This window comes from Emydura macquarii, unplaced genomic scaffold (assembly GCF_026122565.2).
Source record: "Emydura macquarii macquarii isolate MOO-44397 ecotype Brisbane River unplaced genomic scaffold, CSIRO-AGI_Emac_v2 contig_1477, whole genome shotgun sequence".
In the NCBI taxonomy this organism is placed as follows: Eukaryota; Metazoa; Chordata; order Testudines; family Chelidae; genus Emydura; species Emydura macquarii.
In genome coordinates, this window is record NW_027131614.1 from 18,519,149 (window position 1) to 18,546,415 (window position 27,267).

General features: G+C 39.8%; 1 protein-coding gene across 2 annotated transcripts; it reads left to right on the forward strand.

The window, feature by feature from the left end:
- BPNT2 (3'(2'), 5'-bisphosphate nucleotidase 2) lies at positions 1 to 27,267 on the forward strand. 2 transcript variants are annotated; one of them, XM_067553744.1, is made up of 5 exons: positions 1 to 656; positions 15,527 to 15,686; positions 16,823 to 16,918; positions 19,247 to 19,408; positions 20,890 to 27,267. In XM_067553744.1, the coding sequence occupies exons 1-5, from the start codon at positions 258 to 260 to the stop codon at positions 21,159 to 21,161; spliced, it is 1,089 nt and encodes a 362-aa protein (XP_067409845.1). In that variant the 5' UTR covers positions 1 to 257; the 3' UTR covers positions 21,162 to 27,267. The 2 variants fall into 2 exon arrangements, with proteins under 2 accessions (XP_067409845.1, XP_067409846.1); XM_067553745.1 differs by having other exon boundaries at positions 19,247 to 19,399.

The following is a 27,267-nucleotide window of genomic DNA, read 5'->3' on the forward strand; positions in this document are numbered from 1 at the left end:
TTCACCTCTGGCTGGGGAACGTGGAGCCGGCCCGGGAGCCAGCTGAGTGAGCAGCGAGAGACGCAGCCCGCGCCAGGTCGGGGAGCCCAGGGATTCCATGCGCGCGGGCGCCACCCGCGGGCCGCGACCGGGCTGGGTGCGGGGGCCGCGCTCCGAACGCGGCGGGCCTCTATGGAACGCTGGTGAGCGCCCGCGTTCGGCCCCCGAGAGCTCGCTCCGCGCCTGCCCCGCCGCAGCCCGCCCGGGCGCCCCCGGCCATGGCCCCCATGGGGATCCGCCTCTCCCCGCTGGGGCTGGCCGTGTTCTGCCTGCTGGGGCTCGGCGTCCTCTACCACCTCTACTCCGGCTTCCTAGCCGGCCGCCTCGCCCTCTTCGTGCTGGGCGACCAGGCGGAGCGGGCCGGGCCCGGGGGACCCGACGCTGCCCCGGGCTCCTTGCCCGAGGGCACCGTGGATCTGCGGGAGCTGCTGGCCGTGTCCGTGCTGGCCGCAGTCAAGGGCGGTGAGGAGGTGAAGCGCGTCCGCGAAAGCAACGCCCTCAACGAGAAGGCGAAGGGCAAGACCCGCGAGGGGGCTGAGGAGAAGATGACCAGCGGGGACGTGCTGTCCAATCGCAAGATGTTCTACCTGCTCAAGGACGCCTTCCCCAGCGTGCAGGTGGGTCTCCCACTCCCCTGGCCCCCTTTCCCTTGGCAGAATGAAGCACGTGTCTCCCATCCCAAGCCCCCTCTCTACATAGCTGAACAGCAGCCCCCCTTTAGAGGAATCTCTTCCCTGGAACCACCGCCTCCTTAGTCCACAAACACACCCCTCCCTAATCATAAATCCTTTGAACCGGATCCTGTATTGGCAGTTTTCTGTTTGGTTAAACTGGGTGCCCCTGAAATCCTGTAGATCGGTGACTCTCTACCTTTTCCTTGCCGGCCCCTCTCTTGTTAAGGTCTGAGTGGCACACAAGTTTTTGCTAGTCTAACTCTTTCAGTCAGAGGTGTTATTTTATTTTTTGTTGTGATAGTTATCCTAGTGGAAGGCTAGCAGACCCCGCTTGTTGTCCAAGGCATCGAAAACCAGGGACTTCTGAAGCTTAATGCATGAGCTAACACAGGTTCTCAAACTTTTTTTGCTGGCACCCTCTTTGAAAATATTTCAAGCTGTGACAAAACCCCTCCCCCCAAAGTGATGGCCCAGCCCCATGCCAGCCCACCCTTACTTCTGCACTGGTGGGGTGGCACTGCCTTCAGAGTTGGGCACTTGGCCAGCAACTGCTGTTCTCTGGACACCCAGCTCTGCAGGACTCTGGCTGTCAACCATGGTTGGGGCTGACAGGCAGAGCCCTGCATGCATGGGGGCTGACAGCTCATGACCCCCCATAATAACATTGCAATCCCCAGTTTGAGAACCCATGAGCTCATGTCTTTTCTGCAAGGCTGTTGCAGGCTCATTCATTTCTAGCTGGTCTAGTTGTCACTAGAGGGGGGGACAGTGTGCCACAGCAAGCAGGCATGGGTTACATGAGGTACAACCCATAGTGTGGATGCAGTTATACAGGTATAAAGGTGTCTTGTACAGGTATAGTTTATTCTCTTTCCTGTGCAGGATTAGTTATACCAGTATGAGGCACCTTTTATAGTGCTGTAACTGCATCCACACTAGAGGTTTCTGTTGCTTGAACTATTTCAGTACAGATTGTACTGCAAACAGTAGGCACTTTAACATGAAATAATACCTTCTGCCCCAAAGTGCTATAAAGGCTTTTGTCTCTCAGTAGGTTGAATGAAAAGAGGCATATTACGCATCTGAATTGCAGGGGTCTGGTGTGGAGTGAGAAAATAAAAAAGTTTGCTTACGTATTTTGATGTGATGACTGTGCCCTGGTACCAAATGCTATCTTATGCAACCTTGCCGTAGGGTGATAAGAAATAGCCAACATGGATATGTCTAGAAGAAATCATGCCAAACCAACCTAATTCTTTGACAGGGTTTTTGGTCTGGTGGATGGGGGGGTGGGACGGGACAGCCGTGGACCTAATATATCTTAATTTTAGTAAGGCTTTTGACACTGTTCAATATGACATTCTCATAAGCAAACTAGGACATGTGGTCTAGGTGAAATTACTATGTAGTGGTGCACAACTGGCTAAAAAACTGTGTTCAAAGAGTAGTTTATCCATGGTTCTCTGTCAAACTGGAAAGATGTATTTAGTGGTGTCCTTCAGGGGTCTGTATTGGGTCCAATACTAATCAGTATTTTCATTCAGTGACTTGGATAATGGAGTGGAGAGTATGCTTATAAAATTTGCTCATGACACCAAGCTGGGAGGGGGTGCAAGCACTTTGGAGGATAGGATTAGAAATCTAAATAACTGTAAGAACATAAGAATAGCTATAGTGGGTCAAACCAGTGGTCCATCTAGCACAGTATCCTGTCTTCTGACCGTGGCCAGTGCCATATGCGTTAGAACAAAAGAATGGAAAAGGACAATTATTGAATGATCTGTTGCCTGTCCTTTAGTCCCAGTTTCTGGCAGTCAGAGGTTTAGGGACACCCAGAGCATGGGGTTGCATCCCTGACCATCTTGGGTAATAGCCATTGATGAACCTATTATCCATGAACTTATCTAATTCTATTTTGAACCCAGTTATACTTTTGGCCTCCACAACACCCTCTGGCAACAAATTCCACAGGTTGACTGTGCATTGTGTGAAGAAGTACTTGCTTTTGTTTGTTTTAAACCTGCTGCCTGTTAATTTCATTGTTCTTGTGTTATGAGAAGGGGTAAATAACACTTCTGTATTCATTTTCTCCACATCATTCATGATTTTATAGTCCTTTATCCCCCCCTTAGTTGTCTCTTTTCTAAGATGAACAGTCCCAGTCTTTTTAATCTTTCCTCACATGGAAGCTGTTTTATACCCCTAATCATTTTAGTTGCCCTTCCCTATACTTTTTCCACATCTAAGATATCTTTAGTTGGGGCAACCAGAACTGCATACATTGTTCAAGGTGAGGGCATGCCATAGATTTATATTGTAGCATTATGATATTTTCTGTTTTATTATCTATTCTTTTCCTAATAGTTCCTAACATTCTGTTAGCTTTTTTGACTACCGCTGTAACATGAACAGAAATTTTTCAGACATATCCATAATGACTCTAAGATCTTTCTTGAGTGGTAACAGCTATTTTAGACCCTATCATTTTGTATGTATAGTTGGGATTGTATTTTCCAATGTGCATTACTTTGCAATTATCAAGATTGAATTTCATCTGGCATTTTGTTGCCCAGTCACTGAGTTTAGTGAGATCCCTTTGTAATTCTTTGCTTCGGACATAACTATATTAAGTAATTTTATATTGTCTGCAGATGTTTCTCACCTCACTGTTTTACCCCTTTTCCAGATCCTTTACGAATGTGTTGACTGGCATTGGCCCCACTGCAAATCTCTGGAGGAACCCCACTATTCTCCATTGTGTAAATTGCCTTTGTTTCACATCTTTAATTAGTTACTGATTCATGAGCGGACCTTCCCTTTTATCCCATGACAATCTGTTTTGCTGAAGAGCCTCTAGAATGGGACCTTGTCAAAAGCTTTCTGAAAGTCCAAATATACTATATCAGTTGGATTCCCCTTGTCCACATGCTTGTTGACCCTCAAAAGAATTGTAATATATTGGTGAGGCATGATTTCTCTTTACAAAAGCCATGTTGATTCTTCCCCAACATATTTTGTTCATCTGTGTCTGATAATTCTGTTATTTACTACAGTTTCAACCGGTTTGCTTGGTACTGAAGTTAAGGTTACCAGACTGTAATTGCCAGAAGCATCTCTTGAGCTTTAAAAAAAAAAAAAATTAGTCACATTAGCTACCCTCCAGTCATCTGGTATAGAGGCTGATTTAAGCAATAGGCTACATACTATAGTTAGTAGTTCTTCAATTTCATGTGAGTTCCTTCAGAATTTTTGGGTGAATACCATCTGGTCCTGGGGATGTATTACTGTTTAATTTATCAGTTTATTCCAAAATATCCTCTATTGATACCTCAATGTGGGACAGTTCCTCAGATTTGTCACCTAGAAAGAATGGTTTTGCAATGAAGACCTCAATAAATTGGAGAATTGGTCTGAAATAAGCAAACTGAAATTCAGTAAAGACAAGTGCAAAGTTTTACACTTAGAAATTAAAAATCAAATAGCTACAATATGAGGAATAACTGGCTAGACAGTAGTACTGTTGAAAACAAACTGGAGGTTATAGTGGCTCACAAATTAAATGTGAGCCAACAGTGTGATTGTATATGTGACAAAGGGTAATCCATCTATGGTGTATTAACAGGAATGTGTTATCTAAGCCCTGGTCTACACTTACCTGGAGATTCGGCGGCAGTCGACGGGAGTTACGCAAACTACGCAGAGTAGCTTGCGTAACTCACGTCGACTGATCTGCTTCCCTTATGCATGCTATCTACACTGCACTGAGCTGCGTTACGCTACTTGAGGGGGTGGTTTACCAGCGTCGACTTCTTGATCGATTGAGCGGGTCTACACTGACCGCTCAATCGATCCAGAAAGATCGATCTGGCAGCAGCGAATTTGCTGCCATCAGTATAGACATGGCCTCAGACATAGGAGGTAATTGTCCTGCTCTGCTTGGCACTGATGAGGCCTCAGCTGGAGTATTGAGTCCAGTTTTGGGTGTTACGTGTTAAGAAAGATGTGGACAAATAGAAAGGAGTCCAGAAGAGAGCTTGAAAAATGGACCTGAGGAGAGGTTAAAAAACGGCATGTTTAGTCTTGAGAAAAGAAGACTAAGGGGGTACCAGATAAGTCTTCAAATATATTAAGGGCTGTTATAAAGAGGATGGTGATCAGTTGTTCTCCATGTCCACTGAAGGTAGGACAAGAAGTAATCAGCTTACTTCACATCAAAGGAGATTCAGGTTAGATACTTGGAAAATCTTTCTAACTATAAGTATAGATAAGTTCTAGAATAGGTTACCGAGAGATTGTGGAATCCCTGTCCTTGGAGATTTTTGAGAATAGGTTAGACCTATCATGGATGATCTAGATATACATGGTCCTGCCTATGCATAGGGAAATGGATTAGATGACCTTTCAAAGTCCCTTCCAGGACTACATTTCTGTGATTCTGTGTGATGCTTCATAGTCAGATTTACATCTGGGAAAGAGAGAGCAGCATTATATGTGAGCTAAAACTCAGAGGAATGTAACAGCATTTGAGGAAAAGAGGAATAAAAGAGACAGCTCTGGATATCAACTCTGTGACCTATGTCTCTCTGCTAAGGACTGAATAGTATCTAATGTTATACACTAGTAGTAAAGTTATATATATCAGGGACACTGAATTATGGAAAAGCTTGCTACTATTTAAGTACAAAAAGCTCTGAATAATTGCAAAGGGTTTTCAGTCATGATATTCTTTCTACTGGGTTCACTGTGGGGAAGAGAGAGATTAATTTGGTTAAGAAAGAGGATGGTGTACTGTGAGATCTGGGTTCTGTTCTGGCGCTTACCAACAAACACAAAGTGTAAGTTGAGGAATTCGTTTTGGTCTACATAAGCTTTGGCATGCAATTTGAGATACCTTGAGCTTGGTTTACAGAGGTCAGCTCTCCCTTAGTGTTGGGCACCCAAAATCAGAAACCACTTTTGGTCTTTATCTCTCTGCCCCCATTTCCTATTCTATAAACAAGGACCTCTTACAGGTCCTTTAAAGCTAATTTCATTAATGTTTGAGACTCTGGTGGAAAGTGCTATACAACTGAAAAGTTTATCGCTACAAATTCTAAAGGTTTTTACTTGTATTTGGCAAGTTGAAAGCAAAATTAGTTAAACAAGATACCTGTTTCGTTCCAGTCATGTAACTTAGGCTTTCCTCACTGTTGAATGCCTAATACTGAAAAGTGGAGACCCGTGTGGCTAACTTGCTGATCTTTGCCCTATTCAAAAGCTCTAAATAACTAGGTTATGTCTACACAGCAACTAGACCCAGCTCACAGAGACCCAGAGCTGGCCCAGCTGCCCAAGCCCGGAAATCTAGACAGCAGCGAAATAGCCCACAGCCCAAGCCCTCAGAGCCCGAGTCAGCTGGCAAGGGCCAGCCACAGGTTTTTCTTTGCTGTGTAGACATACTCTTAATGTCTCACAAATGTTAATGAACAGACCCTGTAGGTTTAAGAAGCTTCCTTCAATGGAGAACATATCTAAGAAAACACATCTCTATCCAGTGGAACTCAGTGCAGGGTATTTTCTCCTTTTTTCCTCAAGGAAAATCTACTAATGTTGAAATACATCATCATGAATCTGCATTTATGGTCTTAATTTTCTTTCCATTTAAATCAGCTCTGTTTCTTGAATTACAGACACTTCTAGTGGAGCACATTAACACAGCCAAATGTAGGGCTTGACAAAGCCTCTTGCCAATGGCAAGTAGAAAAACTTCCCGTGAAGAGTGGGACTTGCATATTAGTTTCAACACAACTTACTCTTAAAAAAAACCACAACAATAAAGTTCTGTGTCCTTCTAGTGGCACAGAAAACATACTGAATATGTAACCAAATGTAAATCAACATAACTTTGCTTTCTGGAAACTTCAGACAGTCAGAAACTACAAGGCTTGAGTTACTCTGGGACCAAATTCTGATGCTGATGCACACACAAATGGGAGGGCTGTATGCTGGGAGTTACCCATGATCTAGTAGCAAGTCAACCTCTTTCTTATACTTTTACATGTGTGGAACAAATGGGCAATGGGGCCATGTAGCAGTGGGTCCACTGGTGCCACAGTCTCCTCCTTGCCCCTTCTGCCCCCCTCCAAATCCCCAGTATGCAGGTGGTCTCTCGTGTACTGGTTATTTGCATCACTGACTGGATTCTCCAATTTTCACCCATGTGGAGGACAGAACTACACTAGTTTGGCTATGAGAGTTTTCTGTGGTTGCAAAGAAAGAGATCAGACTGCCTCAAAGGTGTGAACTTCTGTGGTCACATACATGTGCAAACTGTTTAAAATGCTACTAAATCAGAATGGTAGCATTTTATGCTTGCTTTGTACAGGTGTAAGTGACTGCACAAGGTGCATGGAAATGGGGAATTGGATTCCTTCGCTGTCACCTCAGTAGATGTTAACTTGGAAGCCTCTCCCCCTCTTCAGAATTAGTAATCATTTGTTGTTCTTCAAATCTCTCCACTTTTGCCTTCGTAATTAGCAGCACTTCACAATACTATCTAAAACTTTCATATATTTAGTTTAGGGAATGCTGTGATAACATTTAGTTACCTCAGGCAACTGAAAAGAGGTTTTTTTAGGGGTGACTAATGGATATCTGGAGCTTTTGAGAGACTTCAGTCATGTCTTTCCTACCTGCCTCAAAATGCATGAACTCTGAACTGTGGGAGAAGTCGTCTGACTGGCGACTAGCTTGTCAAGTGGTTGACTGAATGTAATGAAATGTCTCTGGTAATGGGAATACCAAGTAAGACTCAATACACTGGCCATGTAATATAGATAGTAAGCACATAATCTTATGACTTAGTACTTCAAAGATGTACTACACATACTAAAACACTTCTTCCAAAAGGCTATTAAGGCTATTATTAAGCTAGAAGGCAAATCTTTTTTATACATGGAAAATGTATGCAAACAAGAACCCCAAAACAGATAAGAAGCATGCTAAACTTCAGTTCATTTAAAGTTTTCTTCATTTTTATCCCACCTTCCTCTTTTCCTGAATTTGTACATCGTGTTTAGACTGTAAGCTTCTCAAGGAAGAATCTCGTCTTCAGACGTATCTGTAAATTCCTTGCTATGCACTGTTGGTGATCTTTTGCTCCCCAAAAAATAAATAAAAGTGATTTTGTCACCTCCTTTTTCTCCCCCTCTTGAATTCATCCTTCATTCCAGAATGAGGAGTGCAGGATCATGCCCTTGATGAGTGAATTGACGATAGACAGTGATACTGGATCTCAGTTTGATACAACTTTAAAAAGAACAGAAGTTAGCCTCCAGTTCATGAGTGCAAAAACTTGAGGCATTGTTTTGATTAGCAGTATTAATACTTTGAATCATCCCAGAATAGTCACTTCAAAAGTAAATAGATATGCTTTCCTTCTCTGCCTCTCTGCAACTCTAAAAACTAACATTAAATCAAGGTCAGCTTGTATGTACAAGATGAAACATATTTAAAATAATTCTTTATACTATTGCCAGTAATGATATATAGGTGGGAACTAAGAGAAGATGAAAACTCTGTGTAATCTATGCAAAAGGTTGACACACAAAGATGTAGGTGTAGTTCTCAGCTGGTGAAAGTTGTCATAGCTCCATTGATCTTCAACCCAACAGGGTTGTAAAATATTATGTCATGTTCCTTAGCACTGGTTTTTGTTGTTGTTGTGTGTTAAAGGCAGAAGCAGTAGTAGGAGTTAGGTTGTTACAGGATGTCTAACTCCTATTATTACATCTGTGTTTGACCAAAAAACCAAATGCCAAGGAACAGATGATATAGTATTTTATAAAGAGAGACTGAACCTGTTCTTTTTTGTTTAAAAAGAAAACTATGTCTTTTATGATAATGGAAACAAATTAGCCAAATTCTGCAAGTAGGCAAGAAATACTGATATACCAAAATGATACTTTGAATGCAAATAGGTTTTAAGATCTGCTTTTATAGACAGTCTCAAAGAAAACATGAAAATGCCATTTTTTGATATATCTACTGGAAACAGTTCTTTCCAGAAGGCACAAGTCTTGACTATGTGGCTAATGAGTCTCTGCACCAAATTTTTCTCTTCTGTAGTGAACAAGTAACTCTTGTTGCATGTTCTTTGTAGGCATAGTGGTGGATCACTTGTTCACAGTTAGTCAGGTTTTTCATGGTTATATGGATTTACACTTCCTTCATTAATCTGAAATAGTAATTCTCAGCATTATTACTAAGATGGACTTGTGACCAAGTAAAACTAAGATGTTCAGATTAATTATCGTTCGTTAACACGTCTGAAAACAAAACTCAAAGATACCATTTGCAAGATTTTTTTTTTTTTTAAATAAGGCATGTGCAATCAGGCATAAGGCAAGTATGTGCTGTTTTGTTTTTAGTGAATGTTTTTAGAGAATGCCTCAATCCTGCGAAGAGAAGCATTTGGGCCGACCCTTATGTGAAGCCCTATGGAAGTCAGTAGTTCTCTACGTGGGCCCAGGGATGGTTTTCTTTGCAGGATAGGGACTTTAATCGGAGTTGGTCTACACTGAAAATTTACACTGGCAAAGCTGCATCTCCCAGCAGGTGTGAAAAATCCACCCCCTGAAAGATGTAGCTACACCAACCTAATCTCCAGTACAGACAGTGCTAGGTCGACGGAAGAATTCTTCCATTGACCTACCTACCACCAGTGGGGGAGGTGGCTTAACTACAGCGACAGGAGAACCCCTCCCACTGCTGTAGTGAACATCTAGGCTGAAACACTACAGCAGCTTAAGTGTAGGCATAGCCTCAGTCAGTTTATTTAAAGAACAGAAACCTTTATTGCATTTTCAGTATTATTGTAATTTTCCAGTGTTCAAAAATAGGCTAATTTGATAATAGGAAATAGTGTTTGTCATTTGATCAAAGTAGACATAAGAACCAGTGAGCCAGTAGACTTCTAGCAGTACTGTCTATCTTGCAGTACACTAATGAACATTACAAAGAAGAAAAGCATGTAAGAAGTCAGTACCTGAAGCAGACTTTCTTGTTAGGACCTCATTATCCATAGAAAAGGAAGAGTTAAACCTCCTAGTTCTGGGATATGAAATAAACATATAAAGAGTCTTGGATTTCTGACACCTCAGATTTATAAATAAAAGCACTTGAAATCTGATGGGGAGAAAAACCAATAGAAAATTTTGTATCTTTGTTTTTTCTCTTAGGGAAAAAAATGTGCAGTGAGTCTCCATTCTCTACAGAGGGGAAAAAAATCTACTATTTATACAAGTTATTCTATTTGATGTTAATGGGCTACATTCACACCAATTACAGTAAGACTTTTTACAGCAAAGTTAAATGGGAGTAGGGAGTAGCAATTAATTTTTATTATGTGCTGCAATAAGCCTGATCACCTTTTTACTGAGGATCATTACGTAATAGTTGTATTACACCAGGGCCTTTGGATGCCTCTTGGGACTAATACCCCATGAGACTGGTTGCTATTCAGACATGAAGGCATAGTATGCCACAAAAGGCTTACTGTCTTAAGTATAATACATATGATAACATACAAGCACCGCATTAAAAGAAGGTTATTTCGGTCGTAAAGTCACATGCTGAAAAGTTAGAAAATGCCAGAATAACAGTTACCAGTACTTTGCCTCCTTGTGTTTATGCATTGTGATAGTATGTGATCATATAATTTGCAGCCATGTTTTCCCACAGGACCTCTGCCTTTTTCAGTATATTCATTGGCATGAATTCTGCCAGTATACCTCAAACCTTAACTGTAGCAGTCCACCTCATGTGAAAGGGAATGCAAATCATTGTAGAATTATGCCAGTTATATTTTGGGGTTTTTTATGCTTTTGCCAAACGTTAACTAGAAAATGAGTTTGGTTTCATCCTATTTTTACTTGTGACCTAGACAGAATGAAGGGGAAAAAAGCTCAGAAAGATTGATAGAGCATTAAGGTCCCAGTCAAGCTAGATTCTTAAACACAGGCCTAATTTCAAGCTTGTAAGTAGTGCCATTGAAGCTAAATTTTAACTTTTTAGAATTTAAGAATTTGATTTGAATTCATAGAAATAAGGAACTGTTTTCTTAGAAATTGTATCTGTATTGCCCAATTCCTTTTTCTAAAGTTCCATGACACAAAAGAGTGTTTGCCACACACAAACTGTGAAATCCTTTTATTTTTATACTTGCCATTTCCAAACCTGCTGTTTGTGTCTGCAAACATTCTGAAAAGTGATTGTAAGATGTAACTGGAGTTTAGTCTGGGACAGTAAATCATGCTTTTAATACCAGTTTAGCACTGAAAATGTAAGTATTAAGGAAGTAGGTTCAAAGAGCCAAGTGCTATTAAAACCTTGACAGGCTTTCCTTTGTCATCTTGTGAACTGGCACTGCACTGTGCAGAACAAGATGAGTACAACTCTATGTGGAAGAACTCTATTCTTGATTTGGATAGTTACATTGTTGCAATACTTTTGTGACATTGTCTCCTTTTTTGGCAGTCTCCTGCAAGTACCTAAGTAGAACAGTGAGCTAAGATATAGAATCCCAATATTCCACTGACATATATTGTTAAGGGTTTCACTCCCAAGACATTCTTTAATGATTTATGCTGGTTCTCTGCACTGAAATGAATTTCCTATTTAATATATTTTCTTCAGTGAGCTTTAATTCAGGCCCTAACATTATGGTAATGTGTTCTGTGATTATCTTTTCAAATGTATTTAAAACTATTTCAGTTGGTATTTTTTATTTTAAATTGCCATACAGAGACCTTTGAGATTGAATTCCTCTGTCCATAAACGAGGTACAACACAAATAACAGCGCAAGCTCCCACATGCTGTTTTGTCCATGTCCCTCAAATCTGATCTGATTGGGATGCCTTTTAGAGAGAAGATGGTGATTAACTCTCTATGCTCATCCAATCCTGTCCTTTCTGCTGAAACTTGCAGAGAAGTGACCAGCTAGAGTGGTGACCTTTTTTGTGATGGGGACCCTTGTCCAGTAGGAAGTAGACAGCAACTATTAACTATTTTACACAGGGCACTGACCTGAAGGAAACTTAGAACAAGAAAGAGTACAGGTGACAGCAACAAAGAATGTTACACTCCTGGGGCTTAGGACCTGTAGGTAAATTTGGAGTAAATAAGGTTTATGTTAATTAGAGATTAAGGTTAATTAGAAACAAACTGAGATTAAACATTACTGAGGCAATGTCATGCCTTTGCTTAGAAATAGTTTTATCTCTTCTCACCGCAGAGTTTATCTACTTCATCATAGTGGATTAGTCACTTCCATGATAGCAAATCTGTGTTGGTGAATGAGGGGATACATGTGCCATCCTCTCTAGCTGAGTTTTAAAGAGATTGCATGCTGCTGGGAGCTCTGAACTATGTCTTGCATTTATGTTCCTAGTGACTGGTAATCTGGAAGAAAGCATCAATAATCTCAGTCTAGGAGAATAAAATACCAGGATTCCCTCAACTGAGAGGCTTTGAGTCACACTATTTATTTATTTATTCATTCATGTCTCTAGCTTCTTCTGCTTCCAAGTATACCAAACCCCTCCCCCCCCCCCCCCAAAGCAGTGACAAAGCAACTTCTTGTGGCAAAGCAACTCTAGCATCATAGAGAATTTTCTGATTGCCTTGACAGCATTCAGTCTAGCTTCAGGTGGTTAGTTCACTGATCTAGTTGGCTGATCTTCTGTCAGTGGACAGAGTGGGCATTCATGTTGGTTTTGTTAGTTTCAACAGGGGCATTTGAAACTGTTGACCATGAAATCTTGTTGACTCCTTTGCAGTTCCTGTAAAAAGGTGCATTGGAGTGAAAGTGATAAGTCTGACTTCTGCACATATGCCTAATTGATAAAGGCTACCTGTAAATTACAAGCAGACTGTATTTGACTAAAGTAATCTGCTGTCTTAATGAAATAACAGTGGGATTTGGATTTGCCAGTGATCATATAACGGATGGAGGTATTAACACCTTATATATAGATAGACCATTTAAAAAACATAAAAGTTTATCCTACTTTAGTTCCTATGATTAGGTTGTTTGTGGAATTGTGAAGCTTAGTTGTATCACTTTAAATCAATTTCTTACTCTTGAAATTGGCTTTTATAACAAGGAACAAAAACTGACTTTTGTAACAAGAAACTTCAATTTTTTAGACCTGTTTCTTCTTATTTATTCATTAATTATACCCACAAGTTTGTCTGGTGATCTGTGAAGTGGGCAGTGGCATCCCACAAAATTCTACAGTGAAGCAATGGCTGCCATCTTTTTTTTTTTTTTTTTTTTGGAGGTTCATCTTTTACAAATTACAGGTCCTGGTGTGAAACTGTATAAAAAGAAAGATGACCACATATGTACACTAAAATATCACCACTCTTGCACAATTGTGATAAATCTTATACAAAGTATGTCTTGTAAGGGATCAATGGTAAAGTTATACTCTAAGTATTATTATCCTATTTAAAACCATCTATCATCGTGGTAGCTGAAGTTATGGATATTTGCTATGTGTTTGTATCTCAAACCTATTGTGTTTCTGGATAGCACCCACAAGACAGTTTAAGGCATTGTCTACACTAGAAAAATAAATCAACCTAACGTAAGTTGACTTACAGCCAACACAGTAATTACAGCGGTGGCTGATGTCCATGCTACCTGCCTAGGGTTGGTGGAGTGCATCCTCATCAGGAGCACCGATCTCTCAGCTCTCTGCTGGAAGTCCCACAGGCTCCTGGTGTGCTGCCCTCCACTCCCTGTTCCCCACCAGGAGCAGCCCCAAGCTTCTTCCCTCTCTGTTCCCTGCCAGGAGCAGGGGGGAAGCCACCCGGGCTTCTTGCCCCTGGGGAATGGGGTCCAGCTGCTCAGGCTTCTCACCACTGACTGATTGTCACTGCCTACCCACAGGAAGCAAACAGAGAAGCAGCCCAGGGCTTCTCCGCTCCCTGCCAGGGAACTTTGTCTGGGGCTTCTCCCTTCCCCTGCTCTCTGCAGGAACCAGGCAGCTATGTCAATTTCATGGCTCAGCCCTGAAATTGACCAGGCTGCCCTGGGCTGGAGCCTGAAATTGACAAGAATGACATCTAACAGCTGATGTAAGGGTCCTGTGTCCCCCTATCTGTGCTGACATAAATCCTACACCTCTCCTTGAGGTGGTTTTATTATGTCAGCATAGCAAGGGAGTTACATAGGTGGGAGGAGCATTCAAATGTGTACACCTCCACTGTTTTGTTGACAAAAGCTGACTTTTGTCAACACAACTCTCTAGTGTAGACCAACCCTTTGACAATATTCTTTGTTTTCATTTGTGCTCCACATCTCTGGACTCTCATTTCTAACAAAGGGAAGCTTTGAACAAAGAACTGATGACCCCCAATGTATGGGATGATCCAGAGAGACTTATTGCAAGCTAGCACATTTAACATCACTACTATTATCCTGATCTACAAACTTTGAAATCAACTGTAATATATGTGATTCAGTTTAACCTCTTAATAATTTTGTTTGTTTGTTTTTTTCAATATGAATTAACCTTTAGTTTTTAATTACTAAAGGATTGGCTACCAGTATCATTTTTGGTGAGATCTGACTTATATTTTGACCTGAGGTGTGTGTCCGATTCTTTGGAATTGGAAGAATCGATGTGATTCCCGGTTTTATTAATCATTTATGATAGAAGTCTGGTTTATCTGGGTGCTACATGAGGGGCTAGAGGGCCTGAAGGGGACTGCCTGAGGCTTCAAAATAACTAGTATAGTATTTTGGAAGCACACATTTGTGACTGGCTTGGTGAAATCCTGTGACAGAATATACCACCAATTCGGCATACATGCTCTGTTCTCTGGCAGTCTGAGCTGAGATTGGTGCTCTTAGCTGTGTCCCATACGAGGCAGCATGACACCTGGCATAAAGTGTTCCATCTTAATCTGAATGGCCATGCCACTTCAAATCAGATTGGTGTGTTTCCTGCACATGCTTTCAAAGAAAATATGATGGTACTGTGCTCTATTCCATTTTACGTCTGGCTCCTGGCAAGTGGCTACTGAGTCCTTGTTTGGGTACCTCTGAACTAGAGCCTGCAGTAGTGACTTGGAATCAGAGCTTTCAACCATACTGGATTTTGCAGAATATTTCTCATCTCAGCAGAATTGGGTTGCCTGTCCCATTGCAGTGCCAAGTAAGACAATGTTCCATAGACAGAAATGGAGGTTTCCCCATCCAAATACCCTGTAGTCTAGGAGAAAGTGCACTCAGCTGGAAGCCAGGTGACTATGAATTCAAATATGTGTCCTCTTCTAACTCCTGTTTGAATTTCTGTGCATTTCAGAGCCCTTATATATTAATAGTCATTGAATCCAAGGCCAGAAGGGACCATTGTGATCATCTAGTCTGACCTCCTGTATAACACAAGCCAAAGAACACCCTCCAGAATAGCTCCTAGAACAGATCATTTAGAAAACAATTTAATATAGCCAGGTTTGTAGTAAAACACCATGATTTGTCAATATGGATGGCTTGCAGTAAAATACAGGAGTTCTATGTTATGGTCGCTTGTCACATATTCTGTGTTGCACGTTGGCAGAGCTGAAGATTCAGAGGTATGATTTGGTCTCCAAACTCATTAAAAGTTTTGGGATTTTTTACCCCCTACACTGTGTTAGAAATGAAATTACTCAAGGAGAAAGGGAAGGCTATTAATTTCCATTATACACAAAAATATTGAATAGATCATCTCAGTACAACACTTTGGGGTTAATGTGTTCTCTTTTATTGTGTTTAACATAGATAAATACTGAAGAACACATTGATGCACCTGATAAGGAGGCAATCTCCTGGGATCGCAGTATTCCTGAAGACATAAAGAAAATAATACAGCCTAAAAAGGTCCCAGCAGAAAGTGTGACAGTGTGGATTGATCCATTAGACGCGACGCAAGAATACACAGGTAGCTGTTTGTTTGTTTGTTTTTTTTAACTGAGCCAAATGCTTAATTCTGATTTTTTTTCCTTTAGATAGGAGACAAAAATGTAATAAATGGTTTTTCAAGGGAAATTTTATACAAGAGTTGTTGCTTATTAGATCTGTTGTGAATTAGCTGAACTATTCTTAAAAAGGAGATCCCAGATAGTTATCTTGGCAACAGCTGTTTTCAAAGCCTAACACTGTATTTTACTGTTTGTCCAAAGGCTGAAATGAATTTGAGATTCTGTGACTTGGTGGACATTAAAATACATCTGATGTTTGTCACTTATTGGTGCAGTTGACTAATACCCATTTCTCATGTTTGTGCTAAATTATTCTAAGCAAAATATTTTAAATTCCAGTTTCATTCTTTGCTTGTAGGTTTCTGACTTGTACCTGGGCTTGAATTAAGGAATGGACATGAAGTTAAAAATGCATCACATAATTGTAAATCTTCCCCCTTCTCCAGAGGCTCATGATGCTGCACAAACAATTTACAATATAATACAATGCAGTTAAAAACCTAACCAGTATAAAAACAGATAAGTAATTAAAGCAACACTATAACCGTGGTTTTTTTCCTTGATGATATTTTACTGGTATGATGGTAATCGGGTATGAAAATTCAAAACCTCGGACGAGCATTCAGCTCTAAAGCGACCAAAATGTAAAATGAGGTGGAGAGTGGGAGGAATTTGTTCTGTGTTAGGCTCAAATCTGGCACCCTCATGTAAGGATATATTGCTTAATGAACAGGTGGCAGAATTGGGTCCAGTAGACGCGCAGCACACATCTACTGAACAATAGAAAGTATGGAAATACTGGGGAGTTGTTTTACTCTTTTACATTTTTTGGTAACTTTGGAGTGACTTAAATAAAGACAGAGTAGAGTCATACCTTTTTAAAGGGTTGAATTTAAAATGCAGGCTGTTTCTTGAAAGCTAAGATCACAGTACAATCTATTAATTTACTAACGCTACTACAGGCTATGATGTGTCATTCTGTGTAAGTCTATAAAGTCAGGGCTTTTTTGTTTTGTTTTTTGTGCTCTTATCCTGTGTGATGTTGAGCCAATTCATGTTTGATTTCCTGCCCTCTCTCCCCATTCCCACCCCTTAGAGGATCTTCGACAATATGTCACTACTATGGTGTGTGTGGCTGTGAATGGTGAACCAGTAATAGGAGTAATACACAAGCCCTTCTCAGCATATACAGGTATCAGTATATTTCTCTCTTTTTTTTTTTCCTGCCATTTTCACTAATGTGCAGTTAAAGTTTTACACTTGCGGGAGAATCTAGTGTTAAATGGATACAATAATACCTAATACAGGAAAACAAAAAGGTATCATTACTTACATATATTGTGGTAATGTTCAAAGTCTTCAAGACTGGGGCCCCCAAAAACACACCGGAAAAGATGGTCTTTTTGGGACGGAAGAATAGTACATGGAAGAAACATAAACTGAAAATACAGTTGTTGATTAAGCTCTCTTCATTGAAACATTAAGAACAATCTCTAAAGAAAATAACACTACATTTATAGGCCTGTATTCTATCCCCTTATACTGAGTAGCCCCCTGCTCATGCAAGCAGTCTCATTGAAGTCCATCTGACTGCTCTCAAGAGCAGATTATTTCCTATCATGAGTAAGGCTAGCAGTATCAGGACCTTAATGATCAGAGGTACCTGCAGAAATTTTTCCTGTCATACCAGGGATTAATTCTCTGTGGAGCCATCCCTGTTGCAGCTGCTGGCGCTAGCAGCTGACCTGTCAAAGTCCATGCCTTCTGACCTGGCCTGGCCAGGTGCAGTGGCCTGACACTTTGAAGTTACCCGAGATGGTTGTGGTGAATCACTACCACCAGCTCACAGCAGGAGGAAACCCCATCTGTGTCCACCTGCGGAAAGCCATCTGATACTGGCAGCATAGGTGTTCTGCTCGGGGCTCCAGGAGCCTCGCTTTGTCCCAGTGCAAGCCAGCAATTTACACATCCCACTCTATTACACTCGAGTGCACAGTCCCTTATCTTCTGAATACCTCAAAGTATACCTATTCACTGCCTCCAGAGAAGCAGTGCACCTTGGTTCACTGGTTTCACCTTAATTCAGTACACTCCTTAGCACAGTAGGTTTACGAATAAAACCACTTTGAACTTTATTTAATAGAGCTTGAGATAAAGATTCAAATAAAAGCAAGTGTAAAGTTTTGGAAGCATAAGGTTGCAGGTAAAAGAAAATCATAAGACACAATCTGTAGCCTATGCTTATTAACAAATTACATTCTTGTCTAGTAAGATATTTCTCCCCCAAAGGTTAGTCCTTGCAGCACTTGTTCAATCCAAAGAGCTGCTCCTGCTTCAGGCATGGCAGTTTCCTGCCACTCACTCAATTTTGGCCCTGCAGTCTTTCCATCATGATTGCCAAACTTGAGTGGGCAGTGGGGTTGGCCCGTGCTGCTCTTCCTCGCCACAGCCAGAGGTGTACACACCTGCATAACGTGCGTATGACTGCAGGCACCACTGTTAATAACTGACATGTATCCATCTTTCACAATCGTTTTAAACACAAGATTTTATTGGGGGGTAGGGGGAGAATCTGTGTATTCCAAATATGTGGCACTCACATACAGAATCTTTTGTCTCACTTAAAGCACTGATGAGGATGGATGTGAGTTTAAATGTTTACATTCAAGGACAAGGGATTGCCATTAACTTCTGAAAGGTTCAAACAACAAAGCAAGTGTTGAGTATATTTGAAGGAAATGTCTTGCATTCCTCCATAGTTAAAACAGAGACTGATTACACCTTTACCTTTTCCCTTAGGCCATACTGACCTCTAGAGTCCACAGAAGTTATGTAATAGCTTTGACTACCACAGCTAAGCTTGTTCAGAAGAACTGAGTTTTCTACCTATTGAAAATTCAGTGTTGTGATTTTTTTGCCCCCTAAGTATTATATTCTTAAACTGGGATTAAAGTTAGCATTTAACCATTAGCACTTTACTTTCACATTTGTATGTATCTTGGCTTTTTCTGAAGCACTTGCTACACCTATTATCGAAGTGCTGATTTTCTTTCAAACAAAAATTGTCATTTTCTTTGAGAATTTGCCACATTCTTTCGTCATATAAAGGAATCCGCAAGGATACCCCATTAAAAATCTTCAAGAATGGCACCCAAATAAGATTTTTTAAAATGTACACACACAGTTAATTCTATTACTCAAGATTAGGGGGTGAAGGGAGTCATTTTCCAAACTGGAAGTGCCATAACACTTTTTGTTCATGATCCTTCTCTACCACATATACATGAATTAATAGGGGAGAGTCCACTTTAAAGATTACAAATTAGGTCAATCTCTGACCACATAATCTCAGCCTCTCTGCTGTGCTGAAATCACCAGCTAGAACACCAAATAAATGTCAGATTGTAATAGCTTTTGAGTACAGCCTACCAAAGGTTGGTTTTGAGCATCTCTTTAATTGTATCCCTAAAAGAGCAGATGCCTCCCAAAGCCACTAATGGAATGTATTTTTCTTTTGTAGTCTGGGCAATGGTGAACGGTGGGTCAAATGTAAAAGCTCGTTCCTCCTACAATGAGAAAACTCCAAGAATTATTGTGTCTCGCTCTCATGCAGGAAAAGTAGAGCAGGTTGCACGGCAAACATTTGGAAATAAAACTGTGATCATCCCAGCAGGTGGAGCAGGTTTGTTACTTTTAAGTATCCCAGACGTTTTATTGCTTGTGGATTACTTAGTAAGAAAATGGTTATTGAACTGGAGAAGTGACAAAAAAGTAATTTGAAGCAGAAGTACTGTACTTCATGCACCAAGAACCCAAATTTAAACCTATTTCAGTTTTTTTGCAGCACCCACAGATTGTGAGGTGAGAACTGAGTGATTAAAAAGCACTGGTTAGTTGGCAGGAAAAGGAGTAAATATTAGGCACAACATGAAACAACAAAAAGAGAGTATTGGGTACATGGAAAGAGTAGCATTTGGGTGACACTTACTCTATGCCGAATGTTAGAAGAGATCAGAGTGAAACTGTCTGATATGTTAAGAAAAGACTGGTAACCATGATCAGAAATAGGAATTGTTACACTATTTTACTGGCATGACAAAACAATAAAATAACCATACAGTTTCAGATGTACAAACTGAAAATTAAGAAAAAGGAGTTCAGTGATTTAAAAAAAAAAAAAAAATCTAATAGTCAGTCCCAGGAGATTTAACAACAAGCAGCAAACAAATTGGTTAGCTTTTTTTATGCTGTGTCTTGGCAACATTTGATGTATGGTATAGACAGAATTTGCCTAGATGAGGGGGAAGCACAAGAGTAAAATAATTACCCACTTTTGCTCCTGTAAAATACAGGTAATTTCTGAATTTCACAATGGGCATCTTCCAATTTCTTTATATGGACTGCTGTATCTTTTAGAAAAGATGCAGTTAATAATATCTCATATTGATGAGTAGTCCTGGGTAAGAGAATGAGTCTAAAGAAGTTGGGTTATGATTAGCAAAAGAGATGAAAGTTTAATTGACACAGCACTTATTCCATTCCATTTGGTTGCATATAAAAAAGGGGAAAGGTTTAGCATGAATGAAGAGGATTAGCTGTACCGTGAAATGAGCGAGTAGGGAGCTTTGTAAAAGAATGAAGTTGATCAATAAAATGAAGAAATCACATTACACGTAGAGATTTTTATGAACTGGAAATATGTTTGATATGCATGCCAGCTAGAATTTAAAAAATGGTGCATTTGAGAGTAAAGTGGCGATTAAGCACTAAAATTGTAGTAAAGCAAACAAGCCCAAGAGTGAAATGTTATCATTTAGTTAAACACATACACAGTGTGATTCTGTTGATACATCTCCTGATATGTCTGTATATCTGACAAAGCAGTAGAGGAAATGATCATGTTCAAAATGGGCTTGTTAGTTTCAAGTGTGACATGTAGTGGAAAAATCTTATTTCAGCACCTTGCAGGAAGCGTGACAGAAGGTGAAGGTTTCTGCAGTATCCATCATTACACTCTGAACAAACGTGACACAGTTAACCAAATCATTTTTGTTACGCTTTACTGCTAAGTGAACATGTAATTGCTAATAAATGTCGTTATTTTGTGATGTATTAGGAAAGTTGATGTTTTCATTAATTGGTGTTACCTTTCTAATCTTCTAGGCTATAAAGTTTTAGCCCTCCTTGAGGTATCTGACAAGAAACAAGAAAAAGCTGATGTGTATATTCATGTGACATACATCAAGAAGTGGGATATATGCGCCGGGAATGCTGTGCTGAAAGCATTGGGTGGTCACATGACTACCCTGACTGGTGAAGAAATCAGTTATACTGGTTCAGATGGCAATGATGGAGGACTCCTAGCCAGTATCAATGTGAATCATAAAGCATTGGTTGACAAACTCCCAGATCTGGAGAAGGCATCACATAAATAAACATAACTGCTGAGGGGTACACAAATGCTTCTGCATCCTCAAAATGTTCAGCCTAAGGAAACAGGTGTGAGAAGAGCCTGCTAGAGAACTAGGCACAGAGAGCCAAGGCAACTCAAAATGTATTTTGGGGGACTACATATAGCATCGGGTTTCTTCATTGGTGGCGGTTACGAATTCAGAAATTAGGAAGGCAACTGAACTGCCTCATACCTCATTTCATCTTTTATCTTTTGAGACTTTCCCATATGGTAATACTCAAGGTGCATACACAGTATATATTTGTGAATACAGGTGAACTAAAAGAAAATCCAGATGGATACTTATAATAATGTAAGAGGTACTTTTCAGATGGATTCTTCGAACCCTTCACATTATGTTACAGTAGTTGTAGCAGCTCGATATTGAATCAGGTAGAAGAAAGGATTGATTTATTAGTCACTTGGTTACCCTGTAAATCACCTAGCAGGAAACCTGTGACCATGTGTTCCGTATTCCCTTGGATAAAAAGCACAAGAAAGCAGACACAAATGTGTATGCAACAACAGTTCATCTTTGACACAATAGTATTTATGAATGATAAGACATGTTCTGTACTAGTTTGGTGATATTTTTCTGAAAAGTTAAACCAGTTTAATTCACGAGAAAATCATGAATATTGGTGGTTTATTAATCAGTGTAATTATTTCTGTATATCTTTTTTAAAAGCAAAGAAAGTGGTTCCTCATATCGGTTTTTAACAATTAATTCTTGTTCTTGATTTCCGTTTGCAATGTTAAATGCGCATGCTAGATTTTTCTCTCATGTGAGATTAGTTCAGTGTTTGTCCCTATAGAAGCAGCCTCATTTCCTTTAATGTATTTTTGTTCACTAAGACAAACACATGTACCAATTTTATTGGTACAGTAAGAAGGAGGGTTCACTTACAATGTGGATTTAAATGAGCATCTTTTTAGAATTCCAAAATTAACTTGCTGGTTTCTTAAAGGTTGTCTTGTATGAATTCCTTTCAAAAGATGTACTCTTTCCTCCTTCACTGTACGCACTATAATTCTGAACAGCCTATGACCACATATTCACTATGTAAATTCCTGGAATTTGGCATTGTTACATTTTCCCATAATCCAAAATGAAAAATTTTGTGGGACCTGTAGCATTGCAGTGCTTCAGTATGAAAGAGAGCTAATTCCACTCAGTTCTATTCCATTAATTTATTCCACTTCAGAGTTTTAGCCCAGTTCATATGGGGCAAAACACTAGCCCTTTGAGGTCAGATAACAAATAGCTGCACCACTTTGGGCCTTTTTCTTCTGAAAATGTAACTCTGGGAGTCATCTTGGAGAGGTGGAAGAACAATATTTAATAGAGGTAGTTAAAATGCACTTTTTTCTTTTTAATACCTGTGGGTAAGTGTCTCATCTTCTCAAAGAAGCTAAAATTTTCATTTAAATGCAAATCTTTTTTTCATTTCTAAGTTTATTCAATACAAGGGTAGAGCATTTATGCAAAATTTATATTCCCCTAGTAAAAAATTTAATCTTCATTCTTAATAATCATCTATATGGTAAAAGAAGGGTGACACTGCCTACAAAGTAACTTTATAGCTCTTCTTAAATCAAGAGCTTAAATACATCAGCGACTTCCTTGTACTACAAAATAAAATGATCATGCCCCTTTTTAGTGGGCAGAATTATTCTGGACAATTAAAATTGCAAACTTCACTGAAGAACAAAAGTCAACTATTTAACAAAGCTTTAGTAAGATTATTTTGCAGGAGGAGAATATCTGTATTTTTTTTTTTTCTTCTGGCTACTTTAAAACTACGTGAGGCCTGATTAAAAAGTTGGCTCTTTTACTACTAATTAAAGAACATGGGTTAAATTTAACCCTAGAAGTAACTGTAGTTAGTATATTAGTAAAGGCTGAATGTGTCATAGAGAAAGGGTGTAAGGTGTTTAAATAATACTATGGCAAAGATTTTTTTTGAAGGTTCAGTTGGGAGACCATGTAAACTTTTCCTAATGAGTATGACACTCCTTATTTTGGGGATGATTCTGCCAACCTAACTCGCATTGGGCTAAATTGTGGTCAGACTACATGCCCATGCAAGGAAGTAAGATGGGATAATAACTCCCCTTACATCCCTACATTGGCTTCTTAGATCTTAGGCCAGGGAATAAAAGGGGATATTCACCTGGTTAATCTCTCCCCAGAACAGGTGATCAGGGAATGGGCAAAGCTATGGCTCTCCCTCCTCCCCACTTGCTGGCCATAACAACTAGTCTTGAGTCTGTGAGACTGCTATGTGCTTACAGTTATGGCATCCTCCTGTTTTGCTGCATCAGGTTCAGAGTATTCAACACCTTTCAGAATCCAGCCCTTATTGTGGATATAGGGCAGCAGTAAACTACTACCCCGTAGGACTAAGGAGAAGGCTGGGGAGGAATTGTGATTCAGAGGCATGCCTGAGTAACATGCCTGAGTGCTTCCTGGTGCTGCCTGAGTTGGTGCAGCTTTCACACTGCCTTTTAAGCAGGGATGTGCCTAGAGTCTCGCAATCTAGCCCAAAGAGACATCCCCTTGGCAGAATTGGGCCCTTGGCTAAAATCAAACTTCCTGAGGTTTTCGTATTAGAAAAGTATAACTTTTCCTCAGACCAGTTAGTATTTAAAAGTACTTAAACAAAGTACATCTGCCTGCGCATCTGGGTATTAGTGATGGAACTAAGGCTCTGTCTACACTATCCATTCTACCATGTTTGTGCTGTGTCCCTAAACATGGTATTAGCCCTGGATGGATAAAACACAGTTTGGCCTTGCCTGTGTGGCAGGAACTAAATCATGTGCTCAGCATGGTAAAGGATCTTACTGTAACATTTTCCTCTACAAGGGCTAGAGCACAGGTACTTACTTTGGTGACAACCAACCCTTCAGTCTCTTCCACATAAGGCTACCAAACCAAGTTGTGCAATGGCAGTACAATCTTTAGGCATGCTGCTGCAACATAACATTTATTGTTGTCATTTGTCCTTTGAGTTTGAAGATGACCATGATATCACTGGTTTCTGCGAACACGTGAGTGGCTGATCAGGCCAATTTGAGCTTTGAACCGTCTGTTGCACACTGAACAAGAGATGCCGCTATGGGTTACTTGATTAACAGTGGACATGCTGCTATTGTGAGATTTACGCTGCTGGCGCTTCTGCTCTGCCTCAGTAGTTCTTCTCTGTCCAGAGACTGTGGCTCCAGTATGGATGAGACTTTGCCAGGTAGAACGATCCTGAGCGAGATCTTCCCAAAACTCTGGGTCAACGTGGAAACGCCTTAGCGATAACTTGAAGGAGTCTCTGAAATATTTCTTCTGGCCTCCTTTCCCTCTTTTAGCTCACAATAAAAGATCTTCTTTGGCAGTTGCTCATCTGACATTCTGGTGATATGGCCTGCCCATCTCATCTGTGAGCACAGAGTATGGATGCTTGGAATACCTGCCCATGTGAGAACCTCACTATCCAGAGACTTGTCTTGCCATCTTATCCTCGTCAGTTTCTTCAGACAGTCCATGTGAAAGTGATTCAGCTTCATAACATGGCATCTGTATGCTATCGTGATATTTATAGTGCAGTTGAGGCCTACAATAGTACTTCTTCTCTAAACTTTTAATTTAAAACTTTTATCAGCTATTAGAAGGGAAGCCCAGGATAACGTTTTATTTGGGCACTGGTTTTTATTTTAACTTGATTTATCAACCAAGGTGATAAGGCTTTAGAACACCTTGATTTGTAATATACCTTATTTGTATCAGAACTGTAGTTCACAGTAAAAGGTGGCATGGATGCTACATAGCATTGTACCAAAAGTTCCAATTTGCATTCCTTGAATGCCAAATATTTCTAAATAAATAAAAGGATTGAATATTGCGCTTACAAAATGGCTTTTGGTTTTACATATTTTTAATCCTATAAAAGCTTGGTTTGTTCTTATACCCACTGTTATTACATAGATGTTAATGTCTTTACATGGATGGATATAATAAATTGGCTCGGGGAGGTGGTTTTTAGAAAAACTGACCAATCGTGGAGTAGGGAAAATAGTTACTTAGATTCACCTTTGGGTTACTTATCGCAATTCTGTTATATCGTATACCATTTCCTTAGTTCAAAAGCATCAATCAGGTCAACCAACATAATAATGTTCTAATGTATCTAAGCTAATAGTACAAGAGCAAAATTTCCACTGTTAACAAAACAGTGCTATAACACACACTTTAGAAACAGGCAATCTATTCTTTCCCTCCTTCCAATCATTTTACAAGTGAATTTGAGTGCTGTACTCTCTGTCAGCTGAGGCCTGCAACTTCACTGACACTATCATGTTGTGGCTTTAAACTTTTTAATGAGATTTTTCCCTCTTTGTTTTCCTCAACTTTTTTCTAAAAAGAAAGTTAGGACTTTAGCCGTGCAAATTTAACATTTTTCTTGAGTGTCTAAACTGCATTTTTGTTTCGGAGGTGGGGGGAAATGTCTGGATTTATCTTGGAGGGGTTCAGATCATATTAAGACTTCTAAGAATCATACATTACTCTGGCAGTTTAGATCGTTTGACCCAAATTATGCATGATAGTCTTATGATGTAAGTGAATTTTACATTTTCTCTTCTGATTTATTATCTTCATTTAAAAAATTGGTCCATTTCCAGCTCCTTCTGACTTCTTAAATTGCTGAGGTGGGATTATCTAATATTGTTACTGATTACACCTAGAGGTTTCTGGAACTTGAACCACAACCTCTTTATGGTGGTTGTTTATAAAGAAGTGCCAGGACCTTCTGGGACTGCATTTGAGCTAGTAAGCAGCTATGTTCCATCCACAAATCCATACCAAAGGGCAGTTCAAAGCCTGGAATTACTCCTTAACTTGGGCCTTATTTTCAGATGCCATGCTAGTTCCTTCGGCTCTTCAGCGTGTGATTTGGCAGCATTGAGCTAAACTTCCTTCCTGGGTTCTTGTCTGTCTGTAGCCTTTAATGGGCAGTCAGTTGTCTCTTGGCCTGCCATTCCTCAGTTTTCATTTGCAGCCCTCTGACTTTTCATGATCTTCCATTCTGCCAGTGCAAGAAAATGAGAATGTAGAGATGAAATGGCAGTCTGAGGAAGCAGGATGACAGACCGTAAACTGTTTGGACCAGGGCTTATCAATAATTATTTTTCTTTGAGACATGAGTCTAAGATGTGTATCTGCCAAAAGGAAAAAGTGATGGATGACAGCAGAATAACATATGCAATCTAGAAAAGAGTTCCCCATACTACTATAAAAGTCAGCAATGAAACTGAACAAATAGAAAATGTGAGAATTGTGGGAAGAGCATAGTAAATTAATGTAACTTCCCACCATGTATAGCTATATAATATATTAATAGATATGCTTACAGTATTAGTGTGGCATGTGTGTAACATGCCTGTGTTAGCTGACAGGATGTAAAATTAAACATTTTTTGTTTTGTTTTGAAAAAGCCTTTCCATATAAGTAACAGATCCTCTAATGTTTTGTTTCCTTCGGTGCTTGCATCTCCATTGCTTATGACGCATTAGCTCAACACAAAGATCTTACTCTTACTATCATCAGTAGCAAAATGCCCATTTTGGTTCATGTGGCAGAAGTATGCCAGATTATCCAAACAGTAAAGTAAGGTAAATTCTGCAGATCCCAATATCTGTGTAATAGAAAACACTGTCTACCAAGTTTAGTTACATTTATCTCTCATGGCTTCAATTTAGTTTTGATATGACTGGAGGTATTTGGAGTTAGAAGATCAAAGGCTAATTTTTCTAAGTTATTATTAATTATTGCATTATTAAGCTTTCAGTTAATTTCTTTGTACTAATAGGGTCTGGTTCCAGATAAATTAGTTCTCCTCACTGAATGTTCTTCATAATACCTGCTTCTTTTTTCCTCCAGCAATGTTCAGTGAACTGTATATGTAGGAAAAGCTGTAGCAGTTCAAGGATTGGCATCCTGGAAATCTTCCCAAATGGCCCAGCAAACTGTATCTGCTTCATCTGATTGTGTATGAGATGAATAGGAATTCTATAAATAAATGCTCTGTTGGACTGTC

Bases quoted from the DNA above. Each gene is read 5' to 3' on its own strand.
- BPNT2 (XM_067553744.1), top strand. From the start codon at position 258: ATGGCCCCCATGGGGATCCGCCTCTCCCCGCTGGGGCTGGCCGTGTTC. The intron at 15,687-16,822 runs GTAGCTGTTTGT...CCCACCCCTTAG, and splicing joins CGCGACGCAAGAATACACAG to AGGATCTTCGACAATATGTC. The intron at 16,919-19,246 runs GTATCAGTATAT...TTTCTTTTGTAG, and splicing joins GCCCTTCTCAGCATATACAG to TCTGGGCAATGGTGAACGGT.